Source organism: Nicrophorus vespilloides, unplaced genomic scaffold (genome assembly GCF_001412225.1).
Source record: "Nicrophorus vespilloides isolate i.1.1-1 unplaced genomic scaffold, Nicve_v1.0, whole genome shotgun sequence".
NCBI classification, from domain to species: domain Eukaryota; kingdom Metazoa; phylum Arthropoda; class Insecta; order Coleoptera; family Silphidae; genus Nicrophorus; species Nicrophorus vespilloides.
The window spans coordinates 235,634-254,797 of record NW_017098500.1 but is presented as its reverse complement, the minus strand read 5'-3'; the positions used below and the strand labels follow the sequence as shown (position 1 = coordinate 254,797).

Below are 19,164 nucleotides of genomic sequence, written 5' to 3'. Positions count from 1 at the left end.
TATTTACACTCACAGTACCATTATAAAACTGAATCACATATTAAAATTATACTTGATTGATAATTGATAAGAATTATTTATCTGATAAGACGTTCGTTTCATTTATATTATTTTTTTCAAACTGTTAAAGTAATTGCTAAATACGTTTCCTGGAAGAAAAAAAAACAACAATTTCCAAATTCATTCATAATAATAATAATAATTAACGACTGGTAAACAATTAGATTTATAATAACAATAATTATTATAAAGTACGTTAGCGTATATTACAAATTAGCTATATTACAAATTAAAATACTGTTCATTAAAAATAAATTAAACAATTCTTATTACATAAATTATTTACAACGCTAATCTTCGCGAACTGGGAATCATAAGTCTGTAAATACAATAAAAAAAAGTACAATAAATATTGATTAGATTGGATTTCGTGTTTAGTTACCCATAGTTTCCTGCTGGATTTCCACTTTATACGTTGGATTATCGTAAGCGGATTGGCTGACTCTCGGGGGCGGCGTTATGCACGCCTTGTTTTGACTGTGCCTCTTGAATAGGATTAATAATAACACTAGTGTGGACAAAATCGCGACCGAGGCTAAAATAGCAACGACCACCAACGAACCGTAGTAATCTGACTTTTCGTCAGGCAATTCACCCGATAATTTATCTGAAATCAATTCATACAGTTGTTTGCTTTTCATATTAAATATTTAAATTATGTTAAACTTGCCTTGTTTGGAAGACGCTCCTAGAGATGGAGGTGATCTGGGTTTGGTTATGAAGTCTTGCACGTTACTAGTTTTGATTTTACCATTGGTTAGGTAAACCTCGAGCCACAGTCTATATCTGGTTCCAGGTTTCAGGTCAGTGATCAGCACTTTCGGCGTTGAATCTCTTTTAGCCATTTTGAACGTGCTCGAATCACCTTTCCCGGAATCACTTTGGTAGATCGCTCTATAGATATTTACATATTTATCTTCGGGATATGGAACGCCCGACCAAGTGATCTCTATATTCGTCGGTTTAATCAATGATATTTCCAACGTAACATTGAATCCGTACGTATCGTATTCCGTTGTGGTGGCGAAATTCACCATGTGCTCGGCGTAGAGTTCGTTCGGTTGTCCAGCGAAAGGAATGAAAAACAGGCCGACCTCGTACTTGGTGTCCGGCTTCAAATTGTCTATGGTGAAACCAGTGATCGCCCTATGGATCAGGGCGGTAGCATTGTAAATTTTACCATCGATTTCTTTGAATCGTATTTGAAGACCGTCTATTAATTGCAACTCGTAATCTGTAAACTTCCTCCACGACAAGTTGACCCAAGTTGCGTTTACAGCAGTAACAGCGAGTTCCGGATCGATGGGGATCATTTGCGGCGTGCTCACTTTGTTCTCCTGCAGCGTTTTGATCGAATAAATCTGGCTGCTTGGTTTGTTGTGCAATCCATCCAGTTGCAAGGTCACCTTGATCTTGTATTCGGTTTCCGCCCTGAGGTTCAGCAATTCGAATTCCAACTGGGGCGTTCGTATAACGTCATCGGGGGATGTGTAATTCTGCAGTTGCCAAGTATCAACATCTGGATTGCTAGAAAATGAAAATGTTACTTATTAGTTGGTGCTATTGCGTAGGTAAGAATAGCTTACTTTGAATCTGTATATCTAACTTCGACTCCTCCGCGCAATCCAACGAATACTGTAGGAACTGTAAAGACCAGACGAACCGTGTGTGCGTCTAACGCTTCTAAGATATCCACATTAACATCTGAAGATGCAAAGTTGTGTTGATAGACTCCGAAATCTAAAATGCAGAACGGTTAGTGTCGATTTGCCAGTTTTTCAAGAATTGAATTTGTTGAGAGACCTGTCGCGTTTTGATGTGATGGTTGTCCGTTTGTGAATGGGTGATTGGGCGGTATAAAAATGTGACCGTTGTTGTTAATGGGATAATGAGGTGGAAAGGGTGGTATTTGCGGTGGAAGTGCTGGCCTATTCTTGTGCACTTCTTGTAAAAGTTGTTCGATGGTCGCGTGGTTCTTGTTAAACGGAATTTCCAAATTATTGTTCGGATTCGGATTGATGGGGATATGCTGAATACCGAAAATGGGATAATTTCCACCAAACTGAGGCTGTTGGTTCAGCAGGTGACTCAAGTCCCCTCCTAGAACGGATGGAGGATTCGATTGTGGGACGATTGCGTTAGTGGTCGGTGGAGTGACGTACACTTTGTTCGGTTTAGATTTGATATCTTTTTGCGGTTTAGGGGTTGGCTTGTAGGCGGGATTGAAAGGCCCCAAGTATTCCCCGTTGGCCGTCGGCTTTTTATCAAAGTAATTGTTTTCTTGGCCGGACAGCACTTTTTTGGTAACGTTTTGCTTTTCATTGATTCCGTTCGTCAACACTACCAGAGGACCTACAGTTTTCGATGGAGGTTTTTCCTCTTGCGTGCCTGAAATATTATCAACTTCTTGTTCACATCCTTTTAATAAATACTTAAAAATTTATATGAATATATATATACAGGAAGATTACAATAGATTACAAATCTATTAAAATGTTCGTTTAATATTGAACGCTTTCGAAAATTGTTAAGGTTCGAAATTATTTAAAAAGAAATATTGTTTTCTTATAAATCATTAAGTAAGAATATTTACAAAAGAACAAAAGAAAACCCAAACCCAAGTGTAATGATCGGAAGATTAAGGGATATTTACAAAAGGAAGTTTAGTCGGTCGAAAGATGATTTAAAGAGTATCGCAATTAACTTACTGTTGATTTTACTTTCTTCCTTGCAAGTCCAGTATACGCAGCAATCTTCGCCCGGCATATGACCGAGAGTCGCATGTTGCGGAAGACAATCGAGATTTGATGGTGGATGTGCTGTCACCGGTGGACAGATGTTCTGGCATTCAACATTGTTCATTTCGCAGTAACAGCGTTTTTGGCAACCGGTAACGTTCTCTGGAATCTGCTGCCAGTTCGGATAGGTTACTCCTTGATAAATGCAGCTACCATTATTCTTGCAACGCAACTTCTCCGGACAACATTTCGGCGCGATCGGCGTGAAATTCGTGGGAACCGTTTCCCATTCGATGCAGTTCGGATCCAGAACATCAGTTCCAAAGTACGTGGGACAATCCATTTTCAAGCATTTCACTCCTTCCTCCTTGCACACGCAAAACGATTCGCAACCATCGTTGAATTCTGCGCCGAACTTGTACATCTCACCTTTAAATTCGCACCCTTCATTATTGTACTCTTGAATCTCTACAAAGTCGTCCGACTCTTCTATGCGTGCATACTTGAAGTTATTATCTATATTCGTCAAGAAACCTCCAGATAATGGAGTATACGTTTTCCATGAATTCTTGTCCTCGCTCACTTCGATCAACGGCAAGGTTTGGTTTCCTTCGAATTCCAATTTTATAGCTGACTGGTTAATGTATTTAGCACCTATGAGTTTGTTGTCGTTCAATGTCACATCGCAAATCACTTTCATACAGCACGCATCATTTTCATCTTTGATCTTCAGACATTTATCGTTCAACGTTGTCAGAGGTGGACAGCGTTCCTTGCAATCCATGTGACCATCATTTTGACAAGTGCAAATCTCTTCGCAGTCATCTTTGACGATATCTCCAAATTGATAAGATTTATTTTTATGGTTGCAACCTGTCTCATGTGTATCAGAAGTGCATTGCATCACCGAACAACAGCTGTCTTCCTCTACTAATTTTTCTTTGCACAGAGGATCGTCGATTTTTTTACCCCTTCTAATGAACGGCCTTTGACATCTATCGACGCAATCCATCTTACCCTTGACACATGTACAGACTGAATCGCAACCGACTTCCAACTTTTCACCTTCCTCGTAGGTCAATCCACCTTTTTCGCAAACTCCTAAATAGAACACACTTTAGTTTAAACATCACATTCTACGAAACTTTAATGCTTCAATACCTTTAGTTGAATTAATCATTTTAGGTGCTAATATTTTAGGTATAAAATCGTCGTCGTCATCATCATCATCCATACTAACATCACTCAGATCTTTAGACGGTTTTAACCCATTCAAATCCAAAGATTTTCCGGATTTTGTCGCTGCCGTTGATTGCGGATGATCTTCCACTATCATGCTCATTATTTCCGGTTTGCTTGCTGGATCCAACGCAACAGCAACTAAAATCAAACATGCATTTCGTTATTTAAAAATAAAACAGTTATAGAAAGATGTGAAGTAATTTATTCTAATTCTGAAAATTAAAATATGTGTGTTAATGCTACTTCATTTGTGTTTGCAACATAATGAGAATAAGATCACAGGAAAGAAACACTTCTTCACATTATATAATTAGGAAAACAATAATATAATTTAAATATAAGAGTAAAGTGCATGAGCAGAGGAAGAATGAAAATAAAAGAGACCTTTTGTATTTTGTAAAATCCAATAAGTCACGAACGTGAAGAGGATGAAATTTTGCAATTAACGTTCCTCGTGCATCCTTGAAACAATTATTTCAGAGAGTCTCTGAAATGTCGAAGCATCTCTTCGTTTGAATCTCGAAACATCTAACAGTTAAATTAATAAATTGCAAGTTGGTCTCAATTACCCACGAAAATGGATTACGTTATTTCTGTTTTTTCTTTTTTTTTTTGCAAAATAGAATCACACATGCGTTCCATTTGTGGGTCGTTGAACAACAATACAATAACAACAACAACAGCAACAAAAAACTTCCAAACAATTGTCAGACACAATGGACAAAACAACACACGAAATTGGAACGCGAAGAGATGGAAAGATAGCTAATTTACCGCGGCTTTCACTATTATAAAACTCTGTATTCTTTATTATTCTACTGCACGTTTGATACAATGCAGTAGTTTCATAAAAAAAATAAAATAATTCACATTTAAATTATATCACTAACTTACTTTATTTATTTAGGTAATTTGTCTATTTTTTTTTTATTTAATACTTAAATTAAAATTTAAGTTAATTTGTTAGTCAAATAAGACTCAACACAAAGTTGATTTTTTTGAAGATTTGGTTTGTGTGTCAGTGAGAAGAGGCCGTTGTACTTCTTTCATTGGGGAAGAGAAAGTCGAAATTCGGCGCTTGCGAACATACCACAACGATTTAGCACGAAGTTGGATAGTTTGAAACTGTACTCTATTTGCTTCCAGTCGTAATAAATGCAAATAAATCTTAAGATTTACTTGATATCATGACCTTGAATTAGATCAAAAGTTTCAACAACAATTTGAATTAGCACCAAAATCATCAATTGCATGTACCAGTTTATTTATAATAGTTTTGTTTAGCGTACTTCCCGATTGAATTCATAGAGATACACAAAAACACAAAGATTAGTCTCTAAACATCGACTAAAGATAATTAAAAACGAAAACTCTGTACCGTTTGTACAAGGTCAATCGGAATTTGCTGCTGCTGTATTATTACATCTTCAATACTGCCGCATAGAAATCGATTCCTGGATCTCAGTTTTCGATCACGAGATTTCACTGGGATTAGATTGTTTCTGGTTTCAAGTTATCATAAGCAAATCGAGAATTTCTTGAGACAAACAAGTCTCTCGACCTTGCGTCCAACATTAATTCGCGAGGCAAGACAAACAAACGTCTCCGCGTGCGATTCTGCACGGAGCTTTCTACGAGGGACAACATTTTCTCCTCGCAATCCTCATTATTGAATTTAATTTTCTTTCATTTCGCAATCGTTTTCCACCGAGATTAAAGCCCGCATCGCGATTGGATTTTTAGAAAACAATTTGAAAACGGATTCGCGACGACAACTGCGGCGTTTATTTATTTATGCAAGTTCTTTTCGATCGAGGTTAACAAGAAATTGCAAAAAAAAAAATATAGTATTTTCAATGCGAGTAATATTTTCAATTTATAAATATTTGCGTCTTACGTGTATAGTAAGACGAGTTCAATTCTATACATGCGTCTATTCTGAATATATTAAATGGTACACATGACGAAGGTTTTAAATATAATATTTATTCATCGCACAAGACGACAACTATAACCAGTTTCTGGTATAACGCGTTACCAAATTCTCTTCAAATTTAGTTGTATTCTTTTTATATTTCTAGAAATATTACTTACTCAAGACAATTATATAAATGCAATTAAAGATCTGCTGTTTTTCTTTTATTAAAGATTACATTCGTCAATGATACACAAATAAGTATACACAAAAAATAGTGAGTTTCAAGGTCGTTTATATATTTGAACACGCTACATCATTTATTAGTAAAAAAATGTAGTAATATCTATTGGTAAAATGTATATTTGCGTTTCTCAGGAAATCGGGATTTCCTCCCAAGTTTATTTTACTTTAAATTCTTTTTTTTAATGTAATTTCTGTTCGCCTTTTCCGTGTCAATGTCGTTGTGGAATCGGTTGTGGGTCGAAGAATTCTTTATTTGCCTGAACCGTTATCGAGTCAAAGTAGTCCGTTAGCTCGAGTTTGGAATTGGCAACAAAATTCTTTCATGCGCGGCCTCCCAACAAAACCGAATTCAGCGTGTAACGTTTCCGTTTTTTTTTTTTATCAACTTCAACTTCGACCTAACAAAACGAGGTTCTGATTAACGTTCGCTCCGTAAACACGAATTAAAACATTTTACAGGATTCGTAGTAAATGAATGATGATAATTCGAAACTGGTTCAGAAGAGTTGACTGAACGTCCGTCCAAAAACGGCGAATCTACTGCATTCATGCCAAGTCGTATTTATATGTCTCTTTATTATTTTTGTAATTTAAAATTTCTCGTTCACACATAAATATAGTCACAAATTAAGTAAATTTTTGTCCTTTCATAAGTAAAATACAACTTCAATTATTATTAGTTAGTATTGTATTGTGACAGTGGCGTAACAAGAAGTGGATGAGCCCTTTAATTGAATTTGTTTGTCCCAGTAAAAATTTTATTTGGAAGACACAAACAAATTTAAATTTGTCCCAGGAAAAGTATTCGACTTTGTTTTGATGTGTTAACAATTAAAAATACAGCTTGTTCATTATATCCTATGGGATAAGGCAATGGTCGGCAAAGTGCGGCTCCAGAGCCGCATGTGGTTTTTTGGCTCCTTAAGTGCGGCTCTGGCACAAATATCCACGTAGGCGCAACAACATAGAAACCTTACTTACTCAAACTTTCCAAGGAGATGCAAGCACGTTGTTCGCATTAATAAATATTTATTAAGTATGAAATTTAGTTTTATAACTTTTAACAAGCAGATTTGGCTCTCATTTTTTTTTAAATTGTTGTAATGTTCATATTTGGCTCTTTGGCTAATAAATTTGCCGACCACTTCCCTATGGGATGAGGGGTTCAAGTTTTAATATGTTTCTTATTTTTAAGATGTACAGACTCGAATTGCATCGCATGAAACAGTCGCTGTTATAAAACATGTGGTAGGTATAATTGTTTGCAAAATTTCTTAATTTGTTACAAGAAATTTCAATTCCCTAATGAATTCTGATTATTTGTGTTAACAATTCAATGAATTTTTCAGTATTATGAAACCCCGACTGTGTATTTTATATTGATACGTTATTTTCATCTTAATTCTACAATAATTTTGAACAAATTCACAATTCCTAATTGACATTCTATTTTACATTTCGTGTAACACAATTAACACGAATCGTGTTAAAACATATTGGTTTCACAGTAGCTTGAAACGTCACGGAATGCGTCATCAATGAAAACAAAACGAAAGAAGAACAAAAAAGAAAGAAAGAGAATCATTAGCATTGAATGAAAGTGCCGAAAATATCATCATCATCAAAAAAAAACAAATCAATTCCCACTTATGCAATTGGGGAAACTAAATTTTTGACTCACACAATCCGTCGACCTTAATTCACTTTACCGGATCTAAAGATTGCGACTTCGAATTGTTGCAGACGGAGGAGTGAAGAATCTGGAAAAACCCCGCATTCATTTATATATTTACTCGTAATTTTTATTTCGCTCTGCACATAATTATTACATTTTTATTCAAATCGTGTCACGCTCCCATTCTTCGTTGCAAATGACCGCAGCAGCAGCAGCAAGCGAATTAATTAGCAAATCCGAACGATTTCCTGTCCCGCGCGCTTCCCGTTCAATTTGCATACAAGTTAATAAATTAGTTGTTTATTTTTAAATCTGATCTAAACAACAATCGGATCGAAACTTAATTCCATTCATAACGAGTTTTTTTTGCTGGACGTTACGCAATTGGCATTAAAATGCGCTGCAGCGGTAAACGTTAATGTTTTACACACGTCAACATTTAGTTTCAGTAAATTTTAGTATATTTCTATTTTCAGATGAGTTATTTATGGAGATCTCCTATTTTAGATACACATTAATTCTTAACGATATGTTAATGTGCAATCATACCATCATTACGCATTAACTTTTTATTTAAAAAAATGTAAATACAGTGGAACCTCGCTTAACGAGCAAAATGAATTGTAAGAAAAATGACTCGCTTAACGAACGACGTTTCGCATAACGAGTGACGATGAGAAGAGAAGTCCCGAATTTCGCACCTTTTACATCATTTTTCAAACTTGTGTACACAAATTATATGTGTATTTTTGAGTATGTTTCACAATACTAGTAAAAATCCGGATATTTTGGAACGGATTAAACTCGTTAAGCGAGGTTCCACTGTATTAAAATAATTAGAAAAATTTGTAAAATCATTTTCTTCATTTCTTTAATAATGTCTAATAAATTGAATTATTTTTAAAACTATAAAAACAAAATATTGTTGTTATAAATAAGTTGAAGTTTAAGCTATTTCCTAATAAATGTACATGATATATATCTATTAAGTAAGATCAACTTTTGACTTAAGTCTAATTAGCTTAGAACTATATTAATTTATATAATTAGCAAAATCGAAATGCATTATGATAATAATTACCAATAAAACTCCCAAAATTACAGTTTCTTTCTTCTCAATCATTCTTCTATGGAGAAATCTTGTGAGCATTTTTTGTACTTCGTAAATCTTAAGTCAAGATATTATTTAGTTTTTTTTTTTAATTTCACTTTTAGCAAAATTTATTTTAATATCAAATATAAGCTGAAATTAGTTTATTGATGAAATGAGTAACTGTTATTCTATATAATCAAATATTGTAGACTTGATACAAGTTAAATAGCAAAGATATTAATGAGTCATTGCAAATCAGCGTTTACAAATAGCGCTTTTCAAAATCAATCATTTTTTTTTATAAAATTACTACTATCAAATCAATTTCGGAATAATTAGGGCCTTAACACCCATAAGAATTGATGTATTTCATTACTATTAAAATATATTTTTATAAATACATAATTTTGATAATAATTAAGTTAAAATTTAACATAATATACAAAAACTTCACTATATTACAAAGTTTGGATTTAAAAATCATCTTATCGTCATTCTGCTATGATTTAACATATACTTACATTATTATAGTAAAGTTGCTTGATTCAATATTTAGAGTGAAAATTCGAACTTTTGTGAAAAGTCACGACAAGAAACTTTTAAAATTTCTTAGAAGAACAATTTAAAAAGAAATGAAATATTATGGTTAATTTTAATAAAATATTATATAAATATTCTGGAAAACGAATAAATAACTGCGATAAAACATTGCATTGTATAAATAAATATTGACTGGGATAGATGAATAATGTGATTTTGATGCAGAAATGAAATGTGATGTTCGCGTGAAAGTCTGGGCCGGAAAATTACCCGTTCAACGACCGACGTGACATTCTCCCATGCACACAGTTATATAGCTGAAATAAATCTCGGAGGATTCAACGGAAATTGTTTGGCTTTTGCGATTTCGCTCCAGTTGAATAACATATTTTTAATAGAGTTAATTAGAAGAAAAAAAGAAATAATTGTGGGCACTCGTTAGCATCCGTTACAAAACAAAACAATTTTTATAAATTATTCGATCAACTAATTGCTTAAAACTGTAATTTAATTAAATGATTATAAGCAAATTAATTGTGTTTCGCATCCGTGGAAAGAAAGTACCATCGCATGATTTGAATGCGCACTTATTTCTTTTCTTCTCTGGTCGAGAAAAAGTTGATGATGGAATGATGAAAGTTTCCATTGATTTAATGATAAAACAATTCGTAATGAAATTTGGTTATTTATGTAGGTGTTATTGTTTAGATTAATTAATTTGTGAATGGTTATGCTAAGGCTCCGCTTTCGAAGATGAAGAAGTTAACTAAAAAAAGGTACCTGCTTGGATTTTGGGGTCACGCAAGAGGTAGCCTGTAATTATAGAAAGGAATCTCACCGTTTTCTATGTTATCCTTCTGGGTTGCATTCGGTGGATTACCTGCTTGGATTTCCAACGCACAAACACCACCTATTGCCGCAAACAACAAGAGCGTCCACCGAAACTTCACGCACATTTTCATAATTGTCCGTTTCTTCTATAACAAATCTAACTTTTCAGTCTAAAAATACGTGTATACGTGTGAACACTATATTACTCTTTAATTCTATGTATCCAGTTTTGGCTTTGCGGAGGACGACGATGGGGAGCGCACAGAACAACAGTTAGAATTCATCGCATTTGCGGCCGTCCGCGGTGAATGCTCACGACTCGATCGTTCGTGCGGTCAGTCGACACTGAGGAACGCTCTTCTTGGTGCTGGCCGCCGCTCGACACACCGAAGCACAACATCTCAAACTTCGGGACATCCCTAGAAAAGTTTCATATTCTGAATTCCAAGAACCATAAAAACTTTTACTTTTCAAAATATATTAATCACCGCTTTGTCCGCAAGCTGCAACTCGTATCTGCACTTGACCCAAATCTAACTCTACGATATGTATATCACTGGGTCATCAATTTAAGATCAAGTCATCGTGCATTTGAACATTTACATATATTTATAAGTTAAACTTATTAACTACATAAGTAAATTTAAACATATAAATGGAAATTAAATTTTATTTGTCTTAACTACTTCACTTTTCATATTTCATTACATCTCATTTCTTATAAAAAAAAAATAACTTAAGTCTTGTGAATATTATGCAATATTTTGTATTATTGGTTGCCTATAAATCACAAAGAATATTACATGAACATCTCTTATTGTTAACTTATCGTGAAATTAAATTGATTACATTTTCATGTAAAACAATGAAATTGCTATTACAATTACAATTTATTATTAAATGATTATTATTACAACTAATTAATACGTTGCATTTCTATATTAGAAACCAATAATTAAAATCGTTCAAAAAGTATATCTTGCGTGTGTATTAATTTATTTTGTTGCAAAATTGGAATAGATTTCGAATTCCTTCAAGTAACGATCTGCCATATCGTAAAGGAACCGAAATTGCTCCTAAAAAATAAATAATAATTGGGTGTTAGACTGGACAAAAGTAAATTGATTGAAAAAAAATATACTTCAGTTTGCACGAATTGCTTCCTACTCCTTCGGATTGTCCTCACCGCATGACAAACGTCACAGATTTGCTCGAATTTGATTTTCTCTAGCATGAAGGAGAGCGCGATGAAGAGTCCGCAACCGCTTGCCCCATCCTTGCACGTAACTAAAATCTGCTTGCTGTTGGCGATGAGACGATGTGTTTCGCTGCAGATGTTCAGAAAGGTGGAAGGATTCGGTGGGCATTGTTCACCGAATTGCCATCCTTCCAACTCAATAACCACCAACTGCTTTTGGTTCTTGTTGAAGTGCATGTTTATCCAGATCAACTTGTACCTTTCGCATATTTCGATTTTCGATAGTTCAATGTTGTAGTTGTCGGAGGTGATCTTCTCCAAGTTTTCGTTCGGGTAGAAATTGCAGCAGGTCTACAATTTGATTTGTGTGCGAAATGTTCAAGATTATTTTTTAGTAGTGTTTACCTTATCATCGAGATCCAATTCCTGTAAACTGACTATAACCCTGATGTCATATTCGTAGGCCAGTCGCCAAAAATCCGCCAAAGTATTGGGCATCGGCTGTTGCGTAGCAATGAATCTTCCCAGCAACATGAAACTATCGACGGACACTGCATTTATGTAATTCGATGATTGAGAGTTGACTATTGGTGATAAGTAGATCAATCCGTGTTTGTAGGGAACAATGTCTGGAAACCTATCCTTCTCGGGATCGTGCTGCTTCAAACTGCTGCGGTTGTTCATGATTATATCCTCGTACCAAGCGCTGCTCTCTATATATTCCATCTGGTATGTTATGTCTATGTTGGATATAAGTGTTTCAAAGTTTTCGTCGCACGGGAATGCCGTGTCCGGTGTTACTAGACATTCGAGAAGAACGAGGTGTGCGAATTTGTATTGTTGCGGTGTGTCCACCATTTTCGATCTTTGCTCTCGAAGAGATTTCAGATGATAGAAGACGTCCAACGCGCCGATCTGTGAGACCATTCGTAAGCATAAATCTATTAAAATAATTGTTCCAGTTCGACCGACGCCCGCGCTGCAGTGAACCAAAATCGGAGAAGTGTTCTGTGGTACTTTCAAAATTGTCCTAGCAAATGGTACCACGCTGCTTGGGTACATCGGAACACCGTGGTCCGGCCATGTAGTGTAATGCAAATGCACAATCTGCGAACGTCCAAAACATATTTAACTATTTATATATTGAATCTAAATCTCTTACTTTTCGATTTTGGTTATTAAATTTAATTTCAAACAGACGCTCTTCGTAATCGGGGAATACTTCGAAGGAACAGTGTTTGATTGTTATTGATCCGTAATTCGTAGTTTCTCCAACATCGGGCCAATACTTTTCCGACTTTTTCTTCACACCTTCGTACACGTTCGTCAACATAACAATGTGAGTGACGTTTTGCTCCCAGACCATCCTCCAGAAGTCTACAAGGGTATTTTCTTTCGGCGCTTGTGCTGCTATGTAAGCGCGTTCCGTATCCAAACCCTAAATAAAATATATAAAAAAACAGCCAAAAAAACAACTTTCATGACTACTCACGTGAATGTAATTTGCATTGATGTAATCGGAACATTCATCGTCTTTGATTTTCTTCAGAACGACTCGGCTATGATCGTAGGCGACGATATTGGCGTACCGGTTCTTCGGTTTATTCTTCGGAAGCTTTCCGTACTCGCAGTCGATGTTGCTGAGTTGATTGAGCATAGTCTGAAAAACGTATTATTGTTAAAGCTTAATAAACTAAAATTATTGGTAACTTACTTCGTATTGCTTTTCCAATTCGTTGTTCTGAATGCTGCTCTTAACGTATTGTTCGAAATCGGAGATTTTTACCAATTTCGTGTACTCCTCCACGTTCAGTCTCGGAATTTCTGGTATATTCTGAATGTCCTGAACCTTCGGTTCCTCCTCCGGGGGATTTTGTCGCAGGATTCCCCAATCTGGATAAAACAGTGTTAAACAATCGTCGCATTTCCATTAATTATACTTACTTGTGGGATGCATCGAAATGAGCATTCCCGGACGCTGAATATTCTTTATAAGTTTTCTTTTATAAATGTATATACCTAGAATTATTACGATGGGAATAAGCAGTAGATATACGAGATTAACATTTTGTCCAGTTAGATCAGTCATTGTATATGTAGTATTTGCAGGAATAAAATAACCATTCCGCCTCATTTCGTTGCTGTTGATATTGGTTAATATAATATTAATATCAGCCATTGCGCTATCATCCAATAATAGATTCTCAAAATAGCAATTTAAATACTTTGAAAATGCATTTGTTTGGCTACTATTACCAACGACGATACTCTTCTGTTCGAAATCATTTGTTAATTCAATAGCAATCCATCCGTTTTTCAATGAATCATTCAACTTATTCGGAGTACATAAGTTACCTACGACAACGGTTTTCATTTGCGTCACGACTATATGAATATAACTGCAAATAATTTAAATTATTTCAAATAATAATTGTAGAGTATTAATACTGTTGATACCTCTTTGTTGCTGGATTTACAAATTTCGGAATCAATATTTCTAAACTATGATTATTGTTCTTAAATTTCTTTGGTTCTGCCGCCAACTTTGGTTTTGCTACAGGACATTTTATAGTAAGTTCGGAACCTTTTGATTCATACTTTTTATTCTTTGTTGATACTTTTAGTGTCAACAATTTGTTACTACTTGAACAAATCTCTTCTTCGTTTATCTAAAAAAAAATATAATAAAATATTTACAAAACATTGGAATTATTCAGTTTGAACCTTGTGAGTGTATGTAAGATTCTCTTGCGTTGTAAAGTTCATATTTTTATCTTCGTATGAAATAATAAATTTGTCAAATTCACCGTTCATANNGATCTATAATTATTTTGAACATTAATAACTAAACGTACAATTTCATTAACAAAATATACCTCTTTCTTGACAATTACTAAGAATAGAATATGATTTAGTATCAGACACATTCATATTTCTTAATGTAACCTGAAATTAATGATTTGATTATTTTTGCTTATTATACGAATAAAACATTATTTCTCATTATGTACCGTCAATGTGTAACAATTTTTTGTATTCAGTGTTGAACAAAATCGATTCTTCCAAATGCTGCAATTGTCCCATGTAGAGTTTTCATTGTTTATTCGAATTTCTTCTAAAATTCCAGTAGGCGGATAAGGCATGTCAAAGACTAACGAAAATCCGACATCGGAAATTGAATATACATCCACATTTCGTAACTCGTTCGGAACTGAAACATTGATTTATTTAAAGTTTTTACAAAATATTGTTTCTTATTAAATTATGATCCTTAAGATTCTCAAGTATTGTGAATTAGTTTCTCCGAGTTAAGAGAATTTAAGAACAAAATATTCACAATACTTGAGAATCTTAAAGATCATAATTTATTAAGAAAGATTATTTGTAAAAACTATAAGCTAATATATAAGTATATTACTTGATGGTTTAGTCATAACATGCATTGGTTGCATGGCCACAGTATTTTCAAAATAGAATTTCGTTGCCATCTCGATTAAAATGGTATAATTTGTAAATGCTTTCAAATTTTCATCAAATAATAAATTTTGATTGTAATGATACTTTCGTGTCATATTTTTACACCAACTATCAAAACATTGTAAATTTAATCTGAATGCAACGTCGGATTCGATTCGCTCACAATTCTTTTTTAAATAGACACTGATTGTCTCAGACGTTAATGAAATGTTATCGATTTTATAACTATCTTGATTTGGTATATCTAAAATCAAATATTAACAATTATTCTTATAAAATAAGTATAACCCTTTTTATACCTCTAGAATTAGTGTTTTTAGATATGCGCATCTCTTCGCCAGCATATTTATTAAAAGCTTGCACTTCAAAAACGTACGTCGAATGTGGCCGTAAGTTACTTATTTCAACAAATTTAGTTTCAACGTAAACCTTTTGCGGTTCGATCAAATGTTTCAAACTTTCTTTGCAGTCATCCGTCGGTTGTAGCTGAAACAGAATAAATAAATATCTAAACGCTAATAAATTACATGGTTAATATACTGTATACGTGATGGAATAGTTCACAATTTTTCCAACTGATTCATCTGGAGGTTTCCAAGATAAGTAAATCGATGTAATGTTTGATTTAGTTTCAACTTTGCTAATTGGTCCAGGATCTAAAAAAACTTTATTAAAAATACAATTCACATTAAATGTTAGTCAAACAAACTTTCTTCATCTGTTGTTTTATCGTACTTAAATACGAGTTGATTATTTCTCCAAAATTGAATCATATAATTAGAATTTGGCTCTAATTCATTGCTGGAAACATATCTTACGTTTTTTTCATCAAATAATTTTATTGTATATTGATCGCCTGTACATTTTTCTACATCATCACTTTCCTAAAAACGATGTTCTTATTAAAACTTAATTATTTTAATTAAAAATATTTTTTTTAATTACTTTTAAATAGAATGACATTTGTCTGCTTTCTATATTTTCCGAGACATCGCTTCTTTCCAAATCTAAAAACAATATAGAACAATATTATTTACTTAGGAATTATAATTAACATAATTACCTTTGCAATCTGTATTTAAATCAAATAATGGTACAAATTCTCCTTCCATGCACTCGTCTTTATGACACAACACAATTCTTAACTGGTATTTTGTCAGAATATTTAATTTATCAAGTGATATATATTTGTCATTTATATTTTTGTCATAAATAACTTTCCAATTTCCGGCTTCAAATACTTCCACTTTGTATGAATCTGGTCTCTTACGTCCTTCATACTTCTCCGGATTAAATTTTATATTACATGTAGTGTAACAAGGTGTTTCAGCAACAGGGGCTTCTTTTAAATATGGTAAATTAGCTGAAACATGCAATTAAATAATTAATTATCTTTAATTGAATATAATAATTATGATTTACTCTCATTGCAGAATGGCTCTACGAAATACATTTCGCATCCGTTCGGACAGTTTCCAGTAATATGATGACATTGTGCCTTATCTTTGCAGTTACCACATTTCTCATTACAATTCGATCCAAATACGTTTTTCTTCAGGTTGTCACATTCTTAAAATAAATAATTAATTATTTCTGTGTGTGCGATTATATTTGTATGTACTTGGTTTGCATTGTTTTCCATAGAATCCTGGTTGACAGTAGCATTTGTTTGTCTCTACACAGGTCAGCGTTTCCTCGCAAATATCCGTGTTAAAGACAGATTTACATTTGATGCAGTCGTTTCCAAATTTATCGATTGAACAATTGCTATCTGTAAAAATGTAAATTACAAACGAGAAAATAATATTATACAAAATATAATACCTATTGTTTTAATACTATCGCTTATTGTAATGGATGTACTCAGATTGTTCAAAGATTCGCAAGAAACTTGATTTATTAGATTAGTATGAAATTCCGTATAAATTTTATTGATATTCGTATCGCAATCTGAATTCAGTTTAATATGACTAATAAGAAGACCTCTCACGTCTCCTTTTATTAACCAAATTGTGTATGGTGTATTATCGTCTTGCACATTTTCTACTATTTTGATGAATTTCCAACGTTTCTAAAATATTTTATTTAATAAATTATATATTCCATTAATACAACAATACTTTTTCATTTATAAATATGATCTCCTTAATGATAGTTTTATCTTGTTTTATTTGAATTATTAATTCATGATCAAAATAAAAATAAGCGGACATGCATAACTTATTGTTAAAAGACTGTATGTCATCCAAGAACACAATATTTGACACATCATAATCCGTTCGATAATATTCGTCTAAAAAAGTAAATAGTTTAAATACATTTTTAATCGATTTATATTATAATCACATATGTGCAGTTTCCAAATTGCGCCTTTCATCGATTTCATATAAATGCTACTTAAACCATAGTTACGAATATAATCTTCTGCTATAGATATTCCATTCAGTAACAAAGTATATATGTCTTTACGATATCTTATAGTATAGTGATTCCACGAATATTTACTATATTGTGAAAATTTTTCCAAATTCTGAAAAACAAAATGTTAGTTTCAGATTATTCTCTCTTGAAATATATTATTTACCTCTTTTATATTTATATATGCATCACAATAATAGGCCGAAGTTTTTGCTGGACATATTTGTGATGTTAGTATATTATTTTTAAATGATATTGTTTGCTTCAAATTCCTATAAGAATAAATTGACATTTCGGCATCCTCGTCATATTTTATCGAAAACGTTAATTCAAAGTATTCATTCAAATTTTGCTTCAAATATTTATTTACTTCTTGATAATTTTTACTTACAAACGTTTCGAAATCTAAAAATAAAATAGAATGTAGTCACACATCAACCAACATAAATCGCCCAATTTTACTTTGCCACCTGGGATCTACAACTGGTCCTAAATAAGATTGATAACTATCTTCCAATAGCCAATCATTAGGAACTAATTTAGTAATATCACTTGCATCATTACCTAAAATAAAAGATATTTTTTATTATATATTATAATAAACAACAAGAAACACTTACTTTTTAAATTATAAAACGATTTATCGTACGGTGTTATCCAACTTAAAGTTTCGCTTTCATTGTTTGTAACACAGTAGGTTTCCATTTTACCATTTCCACTATTTTTTTGGCTAACAGTCGTTATTCCTTTCGAATGTTGCACCATGCACAAATAAATTAAAGCACCGATTATAAACTTAAAATGATCCATTTTCTGCAAAGGAAAACGAACACTAAATGTTATTATTTTGTAATAATGTTAATATGTGAACTAAATCACATTTTTATATATCTAATCGAGACGCACTTCCTTCCTATCCGTTAACCACCACTGAATGAATAATTACATTTATATTTATTTTATAATTAGAGTAAATAAACATTACATTTTTAGTGTAAGCTTATTGTCTATACTGAAACAGGAATGTTCACTATCAAATAGAAAAGAAAAATAAAATTCTATACATTATGCATTTCAGATTTTAATACGATTTCTTTCAATCATTCTGCATCAAATATAGTGTAAAAAATAACTTTTAAAACGGTAGATATGTAAATCTTTGAAGTTTTTTTATATTATTGAAGAGGACAAACAAAAATTAAATTAAAACATACCAATTTCCGCTAAGCACATTAAACGGAAGGTCTACATATATTAAAAATAATATTTTTTATTATTACAAAATTGTCCGGTCATTGTAAAGAAAGAACAGTCTCTTTCTTTACAATGACAGATGCGTTTACTAGAGATTCAATCCAAGTTTTCTTTGGTTATAAACGGTTACATGAAATGATATTCGTTCTTTTCATTAATCGAATAATTTGTCCAGATTATAAACTAAGAAAATGTATTGGATGAAAATGATTTCAAATAATGTTCATGATATGATGACAAAATTTTATGTGGTCGAAAGTAAGATCAAATAAAAGGTGAAACCTTGATTCTCTCTGAAGAACAACAAAAAGCAAACGGTTATCAAATAGCGCTTCCTGTACTACCGATCACGTACGAAGGATGTGGGTGAGAGATTGTACGTAAGTTTATATTTAGTTTATTTATTATGGTTGTTATAATATAATTTAAAAAAAAATATTTAATTATTTATATATTATTTAACATTATATGTTATTA

At 32.9% G+C, this 19,164-nt stretch overlaps 2 protein-coding genes across 3 annotated transcripts; both read right to left on the bottom strand.

The window, feature by feature from the left end:
- Positions 1-288: 288 nt before the first annotated feature.
- Positions 289-10,831, bottom strand: LOC108562596 (putative epidermal cell surface receptor). 2 transcript variants are annotated; one of them, XM_017920997.1, is made up of 8 exons: positions 10,348-10,831; positions 3,960-4,178; positions 2,769-3,899; positions 1,864-2,448; positions 1,647-1,800; positions 731-1,587; positions 443-667; positions 289-379 (listed from the first exon to the last, which is right to left on the bottom strand). In XM_017920997.1, exons 1-8 carry the CDS (start codon positions 10,469-10,471, stop codon positions 372-374), a joined length of 3,303 nt encoding a protein of 1,100 aa, XP_017776486.1. In that variant the 5' UTR covers positions 10,472-10,831; the 3' UTR covers positions 289-371. The 2 variants fall into 2 exon arrangements, with proteins under 2 accessions (XP_017776486.1, XP_017776487.1); XM_017920998.1 differs by lacking the exon at positions 1,864-2,448 and having other exon boundaries at positions 10,348-10,828.
- A 450-nt stretch (positions 10,832-11,281) lies between these two features.
- LOC108562587 lies at positions 11,282-18,276 on the bottom strand. The gene is made up of 25 exons (XM_017920985.1): positions 18,054-18,276; positions 17,896-17,997; positions 17,600-17,838; positions 17,362-17,545; positions 17,136-17,308; positions 16,840-17,086; positions 16,637-16,786; positions 16,438-16,584; positions 16,079-16,378; positions 15,961-16,022; positions 15,725-15,899; positions 15,556-15,671; positions 15,315-15,501; positions 14,957-15,259; positions 14,550-14,749; positions 14,416-14,484; positions 14,263-14,358; positions 13,996-14,207; positions 13,483-13,937; positions 13,253-13,431; positions 13,031-13,198; positions 12,701-12,976; positions 11,944-12,645; positions 11,482-11,889; positions 11,282-11,416 (listed from the first exon to the last, which is right to left on the bottom strand). Exons 1-25 carry the CDS (start codon positions 18,241-18,243, stop codon positions 11,336-11,338), a joined length of 5,421 nt encoding a protein of 1,806 aa, XP_017776474.1. The 5' UTR covers positions 18,244-18,276; the 3' UTR covers positions 11,282-11,335.
- Positions 18,277-19,164: the final 888 nt, after the last annotated feature.

What these genes read in the sequence shown, in the direction of transcription:
- LOC108562596 (XM_017920997.1), bottom strand. Translation starts at nt 10,471, where the DNA reads ATGAAAATGTGCGTGAAGTTTCGGTGGACGCTCTTGTTGTTTGCGGCA. An exon ending in GTTAGATATACAGATTCAAA is followed by an intron (nt 1,588 to 1,646) that starts GTAAGCTATTCT and finishes TTCATTTTCTAG; the next exon opens with CAATCCAGATGTTGATACTT. An exon ending in AGGAGCGTCTTCCAAACAAG is followed by an intron (nt 668 to 730) that starts GCAAGTTTAACA and finishes AATTGATTTCAG; the next exon opens with ATAAATTATCGGGTGAATTG.